This window comes from Parasteatoda tepidariorum, chromosome X2 (genome assembly GCF_043381705.1).
Source record: "Parasteatoda tepidariorum isolate YZ-2023 chromosome X2, CAS_Ptep_4.0, whole genome shotgun sequence".
In the NCBI taxonomy this organism is placed as follows: Eukaryota; Metazoa; Arthropoda; class Arachnida; order Araneae; family Theridiidae; genus Parasteatoda; species Parasteatoda tepidariorum.
This window is the reverse complement of record NC_092215.1, coordinates 55,681,177-55,698,816: the sequence shown is the minus strand read 5'-3', so window position 1 is coordinate 55,698,816 and position 17,640 is coordinate 55,681,177. Positions and strand designations below refer to the sequence as shown.

Genomic DNA, 17,640 nt, shown 5'->3' with positions numbered 1-17,640 from the left:
TCAGTTTTTTCCAACTTCCATTTCTTTATTTTGTTCATTGGAAATGCAGGTGTTTTTACTTCTCACTTTATTTTAAACTGCTTTAGAAACAGATGTTTCCTTTGATACAGATTTATTATTATTTTTTTCTTCAGGCTTCGTTTTTATTTTTAAAAGATAAAATAAAGTAAGTTACTTCAACAGAATAAAATTCAAAATAAAAAGAATATAGCTGATTTTTTTTGTCTTAACAATATAAATTTCTTAAAAAAAAAATTAAAAAAAAAGATTAGATCAGATTAAGTGCCAAATTTTAGAATGCTGGATTAGGGGTCCCATACCCTGTTCTTTTCCCCAACCCCTTTTAAATATTGAGTCACATTGGGTTATTTCCATTGAAGGAGAGGGCATTCTACCCACTAAAATTCCACCCTCAAAGATTGTGAAAGTGAAACTTATTTCCCGTTCGCTAATTTCTTCAGAATTTTTTTGGGGCCTGTTTAGTTATTTCTTATTCTTGTTATTATTAGTTATTTCGTTATTATTAGCTGTTTCGTTATTATGTATTAGTTTTTCCTCAAATTGTTAACGGTAATAAATTTTAAAATCTTTTTTTTTATAAATTTTTATTTTATTTTTCTTATTACATTGTTTTACGGATTTCTGTAATCAGTTCAGCCTTAATTCAGCTACTGAACATATAAATATTTTTTTGCTGTTCTTCTGTTTTTTGGCGCGGTGCCAACTAGTAAGAACAACTTTATTTTATATAGTTTTGTTGTTTTCTTTTCTTTTTTTTTGCTGAAAGAGAAAACTTTTTTTGTTGCTTTTTTTTTGCTGAAAAAGAAATTTTTTATTATAATTTAGAAATTAAAACTTTATTTTATGAAATGCATAAAAAAATTTAATTTTTTATTATACAGATATTCTAAATGGTAATTTAAAGGTCTCTTCTGAAAGGATGCTGATATGCGCGGTTCAGCGCCATTGCGGCGCTTGCGCCGGAGCGGCGCTTACTATAACTTTTTTATCGAGGTGCGGCGCTTGTGACGAAGCGGCGCTTTCGCCGAAAAATACGGTAGTTGTATAGCAGTTATTCATTGCTTTTTGGATATTTCCACATGGCTTTTTAAATTTTGGTATTTTGACATGCTCAGTTTGGGAGGATTAAGTTTACAGTTGCAAATCCTCAGTGATTTCATTAATTTTTTTGCCCATTTCCATATGCTTTCTCAATTTCTAATATTTTTAATAAGATATCATTATGACACCCAAATTTGAGTGTTTATTTATCGTCTTTGATTTGCGACATAATTCCCATCGTTTGTCAAATTTTCTTTGGGACTTTGTTACAGTTCGTACAGTTGTTATCCTTTCCTCCTCATTTTTAAAATTTTAACATTTTAAATAAGATAATATGGCTACTGCAGAATTTTGAATCAGAGATGACAGGCAAATTTGACTAATTAATTTTTGAAATGCTTGATTGCAACATGTTATTTGTCAACCATGCCAGGATTTTTGAATGGAAATATTGAAAAGACCTTGAATATTGTGGGTCCCTATAGAACCACATCCTTTAATATGAAATACAATGTCCTTGTTTTTTAGGACAAAGCTCATTTTTTAAAGTCAAGAATTATGAAATTTGAACAGTCTGTGAGATAATTGATTCAAAAGAAGGACTGCACGATGAAAAAGAAAGAAAACAAAGTAATTTAGATGAGGTGAAAAATTAGTTTAACTTCAATATGAAGAATCTTTGAAAATTCCTTCATTGCAATAAATATGGTAAATAGTGTCCTTATTATAAAAAATAATGTCCTTTTCTTCATTTTGTAATATAATAGTTAATTTAACAAATAAATATACCAATAATTTAACAAAACTCCTAAAACAAAAGTTTAAAAATTTGGAATTTTGTCAAATATGCCAAATTCAGTGTATAAATTTAATATAACGAAAAACAAACATTTTGTAGCATGAAAATAGTTTAAAATAGAGTTACTTGAATTTTTTTATATGAGAAAAACGATTTAACATAAAGCATTCAATAAACATTTCATAATGCAATTTGTCATGCAATAATGATTTTGTTGTATTTTCTGCATCACAAAATGAAAATGTAATGTAATATCACTTTAAAAATACTAGTATGAACCCTGGTTTTGCTACTAGTATTTTTTGACACTCATAAATTTTGCTATTAATTTTAAAAAGCGATATCATGCACTGATTACCTAAATTCTTTTTCTTATACAAATCAGGAGTATAAAAGTTGAAAATCTAAGTTTTATGTAAGATCAGAAAGATTTTTTTATTTAGAACAATAAGAGAACTGAAGAATAATAGTTTTGAAAAATATTTAAGAAAATGTCCATGTTTTTTAAAGATTTACCGTTAAACTTCTCAGATGGAAAAAGCAATTCAAAAATATTTTTTATGAAAGAACTATTTTCATAAAAGAAAAAAAATATTGTTCATAAAAGAAGACTGATATGAAATAGCCTAATAACTCCTTAGCATTATTTTTGTTAAGATTAAAAATTACACAACTTATAGAACAAGAGATCGCTTTAAGGCATTTTGTTGTTCATTGAAATAGTGCATATGGTAATAAATTAAATTAAATGCAACAGTAGAAACACTCAAATAAGAATTCCACTTTTTAAAATTGAGTAAAAGAATTGATGAAACAATTGCGGGAACAGAAATTTACATAGCCAAATTTACTTATTCCCTTTTGATATGGATTTCGATGTACAATAGAAATGAAAAAAAAAGTGGTAAACTTAGGTCAGAAATGCATACAGATGGAACATTCAAGTTCATTAAGCACGAAAAGTAACAGGTAAACTATCATTTAAGGTAAGTTCGATTATTATTGTTAAGAATGCTAAATATACGTTAACAATTTGTAAACTAGCTATTACTGCATTTTAGATAAAGTGCTAGATGACTTTGCGCCCACCAAAAATAGAAAATTTCACAATTACCTACATATGGTCACTTGAATTTGAAAAGAATACTCATCAACCAAACAAAATAATATGTCTAGCTAAGGGGTGTCCTTTAGGATCTTTCCTATTTTTTGCCAACCTTCTTAAATTTTCTCTCAATTTAGACTTCTAACAACACTTATACATGTTTTCCCATCCCCTTCATCATTTTATTCTCAGTCACTAAGAAGAGAGAATATTCTGAATATCTACAATTTTCTTAAAAACTTTCTTAAAACGATTCTCGATCTTTCATTTTAAATTTTCCTGCTAATACAGTTTGGAATGCAAGTTTTTATTCGATTTTATATTTGTTTTAAATTACAAAAATAGTCTCACCCTCGAATACCCCATTCCCTAAAGTCAAAATTTTTAAGAGCATTTCTTGTTTAATATTTATTGGTATTTTTTTAAATTCTTAAGCAATAAAAATTTAGAATTTGACTCTTAACACTTTAAAGCGAATGAAAAGTTTATATGAAGCAAAAATTATCTGACAAAGTAAAAAATTTGGAAACAAAAAATAGTTTTATTTAGCAGGTTAAGTACTAAGTTGACGATTCTTTAACAGTGTTTCCTCTATGATTAATTACACTTTGAGTTGTATTTTCTTAGGGCGAGTGGCTGTTATTTTTCAATTTAATAATAATCATGTAACTAAGATTTTAATTTATCAAAAAAATAAAATCCATAATTCAAGGTTTCTAATGAAAAAACAAAACTATACTCTCTGAGTCACTAAATCAAAATTTTAAGTACTCATTGCTGCCAAACAACGGAACTATAAATGAGTTAAATTCTGTATATCATATACAAATTAATTTAGATTATAATATTTTATTTTTACCATTTCTCTTTCGTACTGTTTTTATTCTCCATATTACTCCTGATTTTCTATACAAAAAAAGAAAAAAAAATGAATGAAAAGAAGAGAAAGAGACAGGGAGGGGTGTACTTAATAACTCACTGCATTTTGCATTGATTTCACATACAATGAATGTTCTGACAAGAATAATTGATGCTTTACAAAATAGCAAGATTTCAGGCATATATTTTAACTTGAATGTCCTTGAAAACATAAAATTTTTTTACAATGTTAAATTGCTGTTCCTATTTTACGTAAGTTTTTGATTCACTTTGAAATGCTAACAGTAATTTTATGAATTTTGATTGCCTTAAAATTCAAAAAATACCATTAAATATTAAACAAAAAATTCCCCTAGAAATTTTTTAATTAAGGGATAGGGCACTCCAGGAAAAGGATGCTATATTTGTTATTTAGAATAAATATAAAGGAAAAAACTCACGTTCCAAACTTTAATAGCATTCTTGTCATTTGGAAGGGGTAAACCCTCTTTTAAGGGATTTGGAATAAACTGCTGAGGGGGGTGGGAAAACTCGAGTTGTTGGAAGGCAAAATTGAGTAAAAATTTAAGAAGATAGGCAAAAAATCAAAAATAGAAAAGATCCTAAAAATTAAGATTCGGAGAAAGTTTAGGAAAAATTATAATAATTGAGAAAAAGAGAGGGATTTAAATAAATTTCAAGCTTCTATTGATTATTCTTTTCCATTTTTTCAGTTGAAGTACCGAGAGAGACATTATTCCCATATCACAATTCTTTAGTTTATTGCCCAAAAGACGTAGCGTAGAACAGGGGTTTCCAACCCTATGCCCGCAGGCACCATGACGCCCGTCGATCTGCCTAGGTGCGCTCGCTGCTTGTGCCCCACGATGAAATATTTCAGTTTTCCATAAAATGCTATGCATTTTTTTTGCTTTTTTAATATTGATGATAAACACAACCAGAATGGAAATCGCCAGGAAAACGACCTCCATCCCCACAGATATAAGCAAAGCACAAAGCAAAATATAGCTGACATATTTTCCACTCACGCCTAGTCTTCGTCACACTAATTTCTCACACCTGAAATTAAATAAATCGGTCCATTTTTATGGTTACTGTACTACAAAGGCATTTTGCTGAAACTCGTGTCGGGAAAATTTCATTGAAATAACGTTTATTCGTTTTTCTACTTCTTTTTCGATTCATGGTTTTAGTGTTCATACTTTTTGTATACAGCGTTTACTTCCTTATTATTTCTAAATACTTCCTTTGTTCACACTAAAAGTTGTGGATCAAGCAGAAGACAGTGTACCTATAATTTTAATTCTGAATGGGAAGAAATCATATTGCTTCGTCATTCAAAAGGTAAATATGTTTGCTTGTTACGTGGAAATAGTGTTGCGGTGCCGAAAAAACATAATGTTCAACGTCATTTCCAAACAGTTCATTCTACTTTTAATACGAGCTATCCACTAAAATGTGTAATTCGAAAAAAGAAAATAGAGCAGTTAAAATAAAATCTTTCGGTTCAACAGTCACTTTTCACAAGTACTAAGATTAAATCTAAAAATGCCACTATTGCTTCTTTAAAAATTTCTCATATGCTCGCAAAGAAGAAAAAGCCTTTCTAGGATGGTGAGTTGCTAAAAGACGCATTTCTTACTGGTGCTGATTGCTTATTTGAGGGATTTTCCAACAAACGTGATATCGTGTCAGCAGTACAAGATTTATAGTTATCAGATAATACTGTTACAAGAAGAATAAGAGCCTTTTTAAAAGATATGCAAATGCAGTTGAAAAGTGATTTGGATATATATGTGAGAGGTTCTCACTACAATTTGACGAGTCTAAGCAGACACAGCGTAGTTAGCAGCTGTGGTGAGAATGGTATTTATTGATTTTACAGTAAAAAAAGAGCTACTAAAAAGATTGTCCATGAAGGGACGGTCAACAGGTGAGGATATTTATAAACTATTTATAACATAAGCAAGTTTGATGAATATGCATCTCCAGAAACTGTCTGCGATAGCCACTGATGGGGCACCAGCAATGGTGAGAAACGTGAATGGTTTTATTGCTCTCTGGATAAAATATGGGTCATTTCCAGATTTTATGTCTATCACTGCATTATCCACCAGGAAGCTATGTGCGTTAAAGTACTACTATTTGGATACATAATGAAAATTATTAAATAGTCAACTTAATTCAAGCAGCTCCTTTGCAACATCAACTTCTCAAGGCCCTGTTACAAAATGATGGTGATGCTGACCCCATTTTACATGCGCTGGCTTAGTAAAAGCAGAGTACTTGATAGATTTATACATTTAATTGAAGAAATAAAAAATTATCTTGCAGCCAAAAATAAAACATTTTCCTCTTTGGCTAGCAGCTTTGTCTTTTGTAACAGACATAATGGAAAAACTAAATAATTTAAACTTGGAGCAGCAGGAAAGGACAAACATATAGCAAGAATGATAGGAGCTATAAACTCAATCAGAGCTAAGCTAGTTTTGTGGATATCAGATTTGAAAATGAAATCTCGGATCTTCAGAATGACATTATCCTCAAAACTATTATATCAGATGAGAAATTCTTAAATTAGTTAAGAGAAATAAATTTCCATTCTTAAAAAGAACAGCATATAAAATAAAGTCACTTTTTGGTTCCACATACTTGTGTGAATCATTGTTTTTGACAATGAAAATCATAAAATCAAAATATAGATCACCAGTTACAGATGAACACCTTGACGATTGCTTTTCCAGCAGGAATTTCAGCATATTCTCCCAATTATGAGGCGCTGGCCAGTGAAATGCAATGCCAAAGATCACATTGACTGCATTTTAAAAATAATCTTTACACTTCATATGTTTCGCAAACAATTTAGTAATCATTGATTTTACACAATAATATTAATACTAATTATATTCATATGTTAAATTAATTTTTAAAATTAAATTTTTTGTGTATTATATGTAGTGTGTATTACAGGGGTGATTGCGAGCCCAAGTCAAAATTCCGGAAAATTTCTTGAGTAAAAAAAAAAAAAAGAGTTTAAATCGAAAAAAATTTAAACAAGATTTTTTCCTTTTTCTCAATATTTCTCAGTTTACTTAAAATATATTTAAAATTTTACACATACCTATGATGACCTGGAGAAGTAATTGAAATTTACAAATATGTCTTTCTTTTTTGAGATATGTCTTTTTTTTTAACTGATAGAAAATGATTATTAATCTTGAATATAAGCTTATAAAGTATCTTTCTGGCTCTCCCTTACAAACAAATAAAATAAACTGTGTTTTTCAGTTCCACCTTTGAAAATTTGATTTCAGGAAACTTTTGTGATCAAGGATTTTTTTAAACGTCTCAACCTTCAATCTCCGGAAACTTCCGGATCACTGTTAGCGAAAAATCAGGATTTTTTCCGGAGCACAATCAGCCCTGGTATTATTACCTATGTCTACCAACTATAAATTTATCTTGAAAAAATAAATGGTGCCCGCCATTCAATCGATATTCTGGTATTTGCTCTTAGGTACAAAGAGGTTAGGGATCTCTGGCATAGATAGATAACTTGTAAAACATTTTCTTGAATTTTCAAATATGCCATCAGAATTTGTTTTAAATCTTAAACCAAAAAGAGGTTATATGCAAAGAACTTCAGTACCCCAAAATGCATAAACATACAAAAAGTAATAACTCCTGCCAATTTTTCTTGGTAAAATCCTCTATTTCCTAGATTATTAATCTTATTTAAAAATAAAAAAAAATTAAGGAGATTGAGCTCAAAATTTTTGATCCAAAATTTGGGATGTCTTAAGTATTGTGATTTTATTTTAAAATTTGGATTACAGTAATAGGTATTCTTCTGAAATAATGTTTTTGTCTCCTTCCTTCCCTTTAGTAATAGATGAGTTTTTCAGGTGGAAAGAATAGCCGATGCACTTAGATAATAAAGAAAACAACTTATCACTTATTTAAAGAATAACAAGGTAACATCAACACCTGCACACTGGTACAGAGGCTAATCATTCATCATCAGAGGCATTAGCATTCCATATATTTTGTAAGCCAGTAAGAAAATATTAAAATTGAAATGCAGTGGTTTGCAAAAAACTTCTGTTAAGTGGCAAAAATTGAAATAGATAATGCAACAAATTTTACAATTCTGACAAGGAAACAATCAAGAGTTAAAAGAAATTTTTTTCTTATAGACAGCCATGAGAAATTTCCCTTTAACAGCGCGGAGTATTTTCTTGTACAAAATACCACAAAAAAGGAAATAGAACAATCAGAAATGTTGGGAAGAATAATTTAAATATTCATAGAACCTCTGTTTTAAATTAATTTTTGTAGAAATTGTTTGGTATTCTTATATAGTCTAGATAATCATGCTGTAATTTTGCAATAAAGCTAAAACAGGAGCATCACCAATTTTAATAAAATTGTAAGTATCAAAAGTTATCATTCATTAAAGCATGCAAAATTTAAAATTTTTTAGACTCCAAAACAATTAACAGCAAGACCAGTTCTTTTGCCCAGAATAACTCATAGTTTTAATCTCATTTACTCAAAACTTCTTAATATAAACACATGCAGAATACAATGTTATGATATCAACTTATTTTTTTCAGAAATTGTCTTTAAAACTATTTTTTTACAAAATATAATATACCTGTAACTTCATAGTTATGCTGAATTATACTATTTTGCTTAGTTTTCTGTTTTTCAAGCTGAGAGCTTAACTCTTTAGCAGAATGCTTTTGAAGACAAGCTTGATTGCAAAAATCCTTGATTGTAGGTTCTGTTATCACAACAGGATGTTTAGTGATTTCACTCTCACAGAAAGCACAAGTTACCTGGAATACTCATTTAATTTAAAACATAAAACAAACTAATATCTGTGCATAAATTAATCAATAAATTAAAATACACTAAGTGCTATGCAACTTGTAAACCACATCTTTAACTTAAAACAATCCTGCCCCAAAAATGGCTCTAAGTTAAAGAAGTTTCAAATTATTTCGGCCATATATACCAAGCATTTCACTTCAGTGACAAAATGAAAATGTTTTAAAGTTCTGTCATCAGAAAGAAATAAGTTTTTTTCCTTTTTTTTTCTCAAAAAAAGCAGTAAAAAATACACATAAATCTTGTTTCTATACAGGAAAAAATTTCTCCTAAAAAGTGTTTTTAACATGCATTTTTAATGGTTTGTTCCAGAAATGACAAGTTACTTCCACAGTGGCAAGAACCACAGAAAAATTCATGAAAAAAAACAGCCCAGCGAGAATTCTGTTTTTATTTTTAACTTTTTACAAGAGAAAATATATATATATAATAAAAAGAGCAATAGGTCAAAAAATATGAATGCATTTCAGAATAATGGTATGGCAACATAAATTTGAATTGAAAAAATTAAAATTACCAGGAAATAATAAATTTATTGATGTTAATTTGATATTTTTTGTTAAAATTTACAAAGCAAATGTACTGTGCGTCGAAAAAAAAAGGACTTTTATGTAATGATCGGATCTTTACGTTCTAGGACTTACTCTTAATGGGTCGAGGGGGTGACCTCAAATATGCTAACTAATAGGTGCAGACAATATTTTAAGTTACAAAATCACACACAAAAATGTACTTTCGCTGAATAAACAAAACTTTTTTTCCGGTTGATTCAGATTTCTGATCGCCAAAATATAAGGAGTAGCAATAATCTGGGAAACATGGTCCCAATAGTTTGGTCTGGATAGCGCTCCAAAGTTTGGACCCCTTAATGTTAATTTTACTTCTAGGGTACTTCCCTGTATCTTGAGAATGTTTTAAGCAAATTGAAAATTTTTTGCATACAATTATAAATTTTTTTTATCTTAAGATAATTCCACGTAAAAAATAACTTTTAGTAAATATTTATTATTTTATTTAATAATGGTCAAAAAAATTTTGAATTGTAAGGTAATGTAATAAATTTTTTTCATAATTTTAAAGATTTAAATTTTAAATGGCAAAATACAAAATTTGAGCGAAATTGATCGTATAGTTCTTGAGAAACTGAATTTCAAAAAGTCTGAGATTTAAAATTCGATTTCTCAGGAACAATTAGTTCGATTTTGCTCTAATTTTGTATTTTGCCTAGCAAAATTATATTCTTTAAAATGAGGCAAAAATCTGTATTCCTTAAAATTTAAATTTTTTTTCCACCATTGTTAAATAAAATAATAAATATTTACTTAAATTATTTCTTGCATGGAATTATCTTTGGATAAATGAATTTTATCATTGTGGGCAAAAAATTTTCAATTTTAAAAAGTTCTCGAGATATAGCGAAATATGCAAAATGCAAAATTAACAATAAGAGCTCTAAACTTTGGAGCACTCTCCAGATCAAACTATTGGGACCATATTTCCCATATTGCGACTACCCCTATATTCTGGGGGTAAGAAATCCGGATCCGTAAAAAAAAAGGTATGTTTACTGAGAGAAAGTAAGTTTTTATGTCTGATTTCGTAACATAAAATAATGTCTGCACTTATCAATTCGCATATTCGAGATCACCCCCTGGAGCCTAGAATGAGAATATTCGATCATTAGATCAAAATTTATTTAGGGTGATCCTTTTTTGTGCACTGTACAACAGTAATTCATTATTAGATTGTTTTTAAGTTCAATCAAATAAAAAAATACATAAAAGTTTCCTAGTATTTTCTACTTCTTGTTAAATTAATTGCCTTTGAAATTGATAATTACCTTTGAATTGATAATTACCTTTAAAAATGCAATCTTATAATCATGTAGACACATTTCAGAACAAAAATCCTTCTTTTGGTGATCAACATTCAGACAATACTTCAGTTCTCTCTTTTCTGAACACCATGCACAACATGGCTTAGTCCTACCTTTGCCAGAACCTTTAAATAAAGAATTTGAATCTAATATTTTATGAAACTTTAAAAGGTGCAAACTCATTTAAGAAGTAAAAAGTATTTCTAAAAGTTTAATAAATTATCTTCATACGACAAGTCCTTTTTTCAAACCACTCTCAAAACAGGATGGATAGGTTGTAGGCTAACTGAGTAATCCACCACTTTGTAAACAGTCTCCATTATTCTGCTATGTGCAATGCTTACTGAACAGAATTCTCACTCAACCACTCAATTTAAAAAAGAAAAAAGGACTTTTTAATGACTTTCAAGGATCTAAAATCAAAATTTTTAACAACCTACTCAGTAATATATTTAGAATGCTAAAATACATGTCAACCTACAATTACGTTGAAGTAGAAATTGTATATAATTACAGCACAATGCTTAGTTGACAAAGAAAAAGCATATATTAAGTTTATCAATTTTACATTGTTTAATATGTGTAGTCCACAGCTACCACAATGTGGTTTGATAGTTACATTGCTGCTTCAAATCAGTTTTAGGACTATTTTTCCGTTGTGACACGTGTATTTTTCGTATGTGTGTTTGTTCCGACTGTGGTCCATTTTCTTAAATCACACTACAACCAGTTTACAACTGGAAATACCATTTAGGAATAGGAACTTGGGGAGGTGGGTCCTAAAATGTTACAACAGCAATGAAGCCTGTTAATGAGGGCCTGTCCAAAAATAAATTGAATAAGTATGTCAGAAATATACAAACATAGACATAACGTCGGGGTGAGGGCACATACCCCCCCCCCATAATTTTCCTAAGCTTCAAAATTTTTTAAGGTTATTAACTTTTTAACCCCCAACAGTTATTTTTTAATTTAAAAGACTTCAAAAATCAAAATTTTCGGATAGTTTAAATATAATTGAACAAAAATATTTTATAATTATCACGTATACGTAAAAGCTTTCTTAAAAACCAGTTAAAGATTTTTTTAAGGTTGTTACAATTCGAACTCAATGAAACAAAATTTAAGAACAATCAAACAATTTTCCAATAAAACAAAATTCAAGTATTATTATTTTTTTTTTTTTAAGATAATTATAGGTAGTGGCTATTTCAGTTCAGTTTATGAACAATATATTTTTTTTTAGTTGTAATTATTATTTATCAACACTTTACATTATTGTCAAAGTGTTTCAGTATCATTTTAATTGCTAGGAGGCTCCGCATACCAACCCTCGTGGTTGCCTTTAAATTTTTAATTATTCTTAAAAGTCGATAATTTTTTTTAAAAAAGATATTTAAAAAAAAATCATTTGTTTATATAATAATTACAGTTTCGTGCAAGAGCATTTTGTTAATCACAACAAAATGAACTACTACTTGAATCTTAAAAATATTCAACTGTACTTGAAAAAAAAAATACAGAACATGTGCTACAATAAGAAGAAATAAATGCAAAGTAATTTTACTTGTTAACTATCTATAATGATAACCTACGGAATTTGGGCAGAAATATGAAAACATTTCTATACTAACTCTACGTAAAAAATTTTTTTTAGCAGCAGTCTTTTTAAAAGTGCTTCTGTGGGAAAATTGCAAGCACAATTTGAAAAATCAGGCTTGAAACTTTTAGAAACAGCGTCTTTTTTTCAGCTATGCAAAATTTACACTGAACAAAATAAGGATAGGAAGTTAAAAGCTTTTTTTCTATTTTCAAGACCACTATAATTTTAAAATCATTCTTAAATAAATATTGCAATCCTATAGAATGATTTCAAAATTTCTGGTATTAAAGCTAGAAACAAGTTATTAACTTCATCTTATTTTGATCATACAAATTTGCATGGGTAAGAAGAACATCATTTCTAAAAGCTACAAGCATTATCTTTCAAATTATGCTTACTGTTTTGCCATGTAAAATCTTCCAAAACATTTGTTGCTAAAAGAAATATTGTAACATAGTTAGTTTAGAAGTGTTTCCATATTTTTGTCCAACCCCTGTAGACTAAATAACTGATCGAATTTGAAACGGTTTTTATCTCCCTAGAATCTTGTATTTTTAAAAATTTTGACACAAATATTAGGATTTACATCTGGCAACATCAAAAGTCTCTCACATTCATTTTTTATATTTTATTTATTAACTTTTTCTTTTCTGAAATCAAGTCACGTGTGAGCTTAATAAAAATCTTGAGAGAGATGAATAAATTTTTCTTCAATAATGAGTAAACGGTTATTATTTAAAACAAAAAATTCTTTATAAAATCTCTTGAGTAATTGAGAAACTAAACTAATTGAGAAATTTTTTTAGAAACTTTATGTAAATATCTTAACCTTTATAAGAATACTACCTTTGCCAGTAACTCCAGCCATCATTTAAAAATCTGGGCTTGTCTTCGAACACTCATATTCTAGAAAAAATAAAAGCAAAATAGTAAATCAAATGCAGAAGAAATAAGAAGCATTGATTGCTAGAAAGTAAGATCCAAAACAATTCAGATTTACAGAAGAAGAACTAATCTGTGATTTCACTGAAAAGATCAAAAATATCTATTGTGATATTTCAATCAATAAGAATTAATTTTAATTATTAACAAAAATGTTATAAAAAAGTAGAAAAAAACCAGATGTATCATGTAAATATAATTTTCTTCTTCTTTTTGCTAACTTTTCCTTTCAATTTTTACCTGATTGAATGATAGAATATCACTAATTTGGAGTGCAGTAATAAAAATAGAAGTTCCTCTTATTGAGAGTTTGCTTTTCCCTTTTACTCCCAATCCTACCTCTTTAGGTCTTATGTAATTTTTTATTAGGTCTTATACACATTTTTTCATAATTATGTAGTGCAGTAAAAAAAAAAAAAGGTAACCAGTAATTTTTTGAGCTGGCCAGCAATAAAAATGAAGCTTTCACTCACTGAGAGTCTCTTACCATCTTAACACGAATTTTCAGGGTTCATTCCAGGTAGGATTCACACACTTTAATTTACTAAAAAAAAACTGAATTATAACTTGCATGGGGACAAGTGATGAAATAAAACAGTGCTCAAATATAACAGTGGACCACTATAAAATATCAATTGATTTAAAGAGATGCTATGCTGTTTCAGTTTTTTGATTTTGCTTTTTGGTCTATGTTGATTATTTTGTAAAAAATTTATTTACTTTAGGCCCCAAACTGCTGGGTTCAAAGACAATACTTTACAATTTAGAGATATTTTTAGAATTAGATTTTCAGTAATTGAATAGTTTATTTTTTTTATATGTATGATTTTTGGGATGTAAAAAAAACTAAATAATATTAAAAATACACATATTTTTGCACTTGCATCTAAAAAAAGAATTGAAGCACTTTTTTAAAAAAAATTAACAATAAGTTTTCAAATTACACTTTTAGAACTGTTTTTAAAAAAAAAAAAAAAAAAAAAAAAAAAAAAAAAAACTTTTTTCAATAAAATTCAGCTAAATACTGAAAGGTTAACAAATTACTCATAGTATTCCTGTTTCTTGGAAGATAAACATGTTTCATTTAATGGATCAGCCTTCAATTAATGAAAAAAACTGTTTGGATTATTTTAAGGGGCTCAACGTTAGTATTTAAGTAAATGTGGAATGATTTTTAAAATTTTACCAGAGGTAATTTTGACACAAAGTGAAAAACCCAGAAAATTTTAGATGCAAATACTTGATATCAAGATATCAATTTTTATGCCAAAAATATTATTGAAACAGTTCTGCAAACTACATGTTTCATATAATTTTTTGAGCTAAGATTTGTATTTTGATTACCAAACAATAAAGAATCCTTTACAAATCAATGAACACCCTTAGGCAACTAATTTGAGAAAAAAAATTAAATCATTAAATCTTACAAGAATCCATTACAGGAAAAAAAAAGAACTTTTTTGCAAATGACACAGATAATCTATAGTTAACAGTTACAACCTTTTTAAGCACTTTAAAAAAAAAAAAATCATATTTTAGCTAGGTACATCAATGAATATATTTCTATGTTGAAAGTTCTTGATATATATTCATAGAACACAAAATTAATAAATTACAAAAACCTTTTTGAAAACTTTACATAATTGAGATTAAAAAACAACAACAACTCGATTTTGAAAAACAACTGTATTCTGGATTTTATTGGTGACCACAAAATCATTTTATGTCTAATTTTAATTATTAGACTCAATGAGGAATTTGCTCACTTTATTCTTTACTTAATTCAATTATGTTAAAATTTGCTTGTTAAATAAAAATTTGTGACCTTCGTAACTCAAGGGGCTAAAATATGCTTAATAATTACTATTAATGAAATGATTAAATCTGACAAAAAACAGAACTTTAAAAAAATAAATTGCACTGGTCTATTAAAAAATGTGGTTTGGGTATTTAAAAAAGTAAAGTAAAATTCAATTCTTTTAAAACATTACACTAGTCTAATACAATGGAAATTCTTATGACATACTAAGAGTTTTCCATGAAGTATTATTACTTAGATATTAAAATTGTTCAGTAATTTCAACTTAAATATCAAAGTTTTTTAATCAATAATTTACTAAATAATATCGATGTATGTACAACATATTGTCATCTTAAAAGATTGAAACTAGAAAATAAATAAAAATATTTTCAGTGAATGAAAAAAAAAGAAAAGAATATGAATGCAGGATAAAGGGTTGATGTAATCACTGTTTTTGACATATATTTTTAGAATACTCGTCAAAAATGAAAACAAAATTATATACTAACAAAAGTTAAAATAACCTCTTTTAATCTTTTCTTAATTTTCTCCTTCACAACAGGTTTTCATGCTTTTAATAGTCTTACTCAATATTCATACATTAGATTTCATTAGTATTTTTTAAACGGATTTGATCATTTCCCAGTGCTCCATTCCTACATCTGTTGAAAGTCACAGTATTTCAGCATTGATAAAATTTAGTTTTTCATTCAGCTTGCCCCCCCCCCTTTACGAAGACTTGTGTTCTAGGAAAAAAAATTTTAACACTACAGCAACAACATCTTTTTGGGGGATAAGATTTCAGTATTGGTACCTGCAGCAATAATCCCGTCGGGGGGGATATTTCGGAATCGTGATCTATATTAGAATAATTGCCAACTCTTGGCAATTTCCAGGCAGCATCCTGCAAGAAACATCACAGAAAGGGACAAACTCAAAGGGTATAGCTCATAGCCACCCCCGGGCAAACCTCTGCCTGATTTTTTTTTTTTAACGATTTTCTCATTTAAAAACAATTTAGAGTCTTGATTATTGTAGTTGGTGTGGCAGATCACAATACAGAAATATCCCCATGAAGGTGCTAAGTTTTGGTGACAAACCAGGAATGGCATGTGAGAAATAGAAGAAAAAAATATCATAGAAGAGGATAAACTTGAAGGATGTACCTTTTGTCGACTCCTAGGAAATACTCAATTTATTTTTTAAAAATATAAACAAATACAAAAACCTTTGTAGCCATTTGAAGATTGTACCTGTCACAACAGTCACCAATTCCTATTAACTCTCATAGTTTTCTTAGTCATAGAAACTGGAGGAAAAATCTCTCTCTTTTTAATTTTTAAGAATGGCCTTGTTTATTACATTTTAAAATTAGACTTTATAACATACATTTTATGCTGCATATATTAGACATATTTCTATATTAGTACATGTTTGCACCATCTTCAATTGCCAAAGGGGTTTTGTACTTGCAGTAGTTTGGGTGAATATGGCTATAAGATGGGTATGGCTATAAGGGTATATGGCTATACCCTTTAAGATGGTCCCCTTCCATGATGTTTTTTTCAGTACTGGCTCTCACCAGAAGGATTTGGCAACTCTTTTGGGGCAAATATTGATACAGAAAACTGCCCCTGTTAAGCTAAGTTTGAAAACATCTGTTCCACAAAATAAGTCAGACATATGGATCAAGGCTATAAGAAATTCACACAAAAAATTAAAATATTTGGTAGGTATAAAAACTGAATTAAGGAAAAGCTTCCAATTTATTGATAGAAATATTGCATTCATTTCTGCTTTACTTATAAACAGATCATATAAAATGCATCACTTAAAAAAAATTTTGTACCCAGGTAAATTTTCAAAAGTAGCTTATTTTTAAAAATAAGTTCCTGTCTAAAACTTAGATTGCCAAAAAAAAAACAAATTTATAGATGAAAGAAGATAACTTAAAGACATATATAATTGTCAATGGTGTTCTGGTTCAGAATATCAAAATGATTTTATTGTAAAATTTATATTAATTATTTGCACTTATTCCTAATTTTAATAGAAGTTTTGAGGGGGTTAATAACTATTGAACATTATGTACAAGCAATAACTTACATATTGATGAAGTTGTACTAAATTACTCTTCAGTAATTAATTCAAATGAAAAAATACCCAAAGTATAATCAGATTTTACTTCAAGATCACTCTTAATTACATTAGTTTCTTTTTTTAACAATTATTAATTCATTTACACGTGTAAATCAAATGCAGACAATTTTATTCGGTTTTTAATTTGATCAACACACATAAATAAGATATAAAATAAAAATTATATTCGATGATTTGTTTTCATGAGTCAACTCGATTTTTCATATTGTAGACAATGCTATTTAGATTGACAACATTGTTTTGTTTTCAGTTTTCAAAGCACACAACCGGCATCTAGTAAATAAAAATAAAGACACAATAAGTATGCTACGCTCTATACAGACCCATGTTCTGATTGGATAAAATTATCCAAGAGCCATGATTTTCTGCGCATGCGTTTTTATGTCTATTTTTTATGCGCGTAAAAATAACAAGTCAATCTCACTGCATGCGATTCACGCACTTATGATTGCCGGCGAGAGCGAATGAAACTCTGATTGGTGAAACACTCATTGGTGGTCACTCATTCTTACTCAATTGC

General features: G+C 28.6%; 1 protein-coding gene across 3 annotated transcripts in view; it reads right to left on the bottom strand.

Annotated features, from left to right (window-relative positions):
• Nucleotides 1–17,456, bottom strand: part of LOC107453374 (Polycomb protein Scm) — a 66,509-nt gene extending 49,053 nt beyond the window's left edge. For 2 of the 3 annotated variants that reach the window (XM_016070190.3, XM_016070191.3), the window contains exons 1-4: nucleotides 17,067–17,456; nucleotides 13,064–13,123; nucleotides 10,597–10,739; nucleotides 8,503–8,686 (exon numbers count right to left, since the gene is read on the bottom strand). In XM_016070190.3, coding sequence (XP_015925676.1) covers nucleotides 8,503–8,686; nucleotides 10,597–10,739; nucleotides 13,064–13,088 — 352 coding nt within the window. In that variant the 5' untranslated portion in view covers nucleotides 13,089–13,123; nucleotides 17,067–17,456. Of the gene's footprint in view, nucleotides 1–8,502; nucleotides 8,687–10,596; nucleotides 10,740–13,063; nucleotides 13,124–13,632; nucleotides 13,682–17,066 lie in introns of those variants that run through there. The other variant, XM_071188096.1, reaches the window with a different exon arrangement.
• Nucleotides 17,457–17,640: the final 184 nt, after the last annotated feature.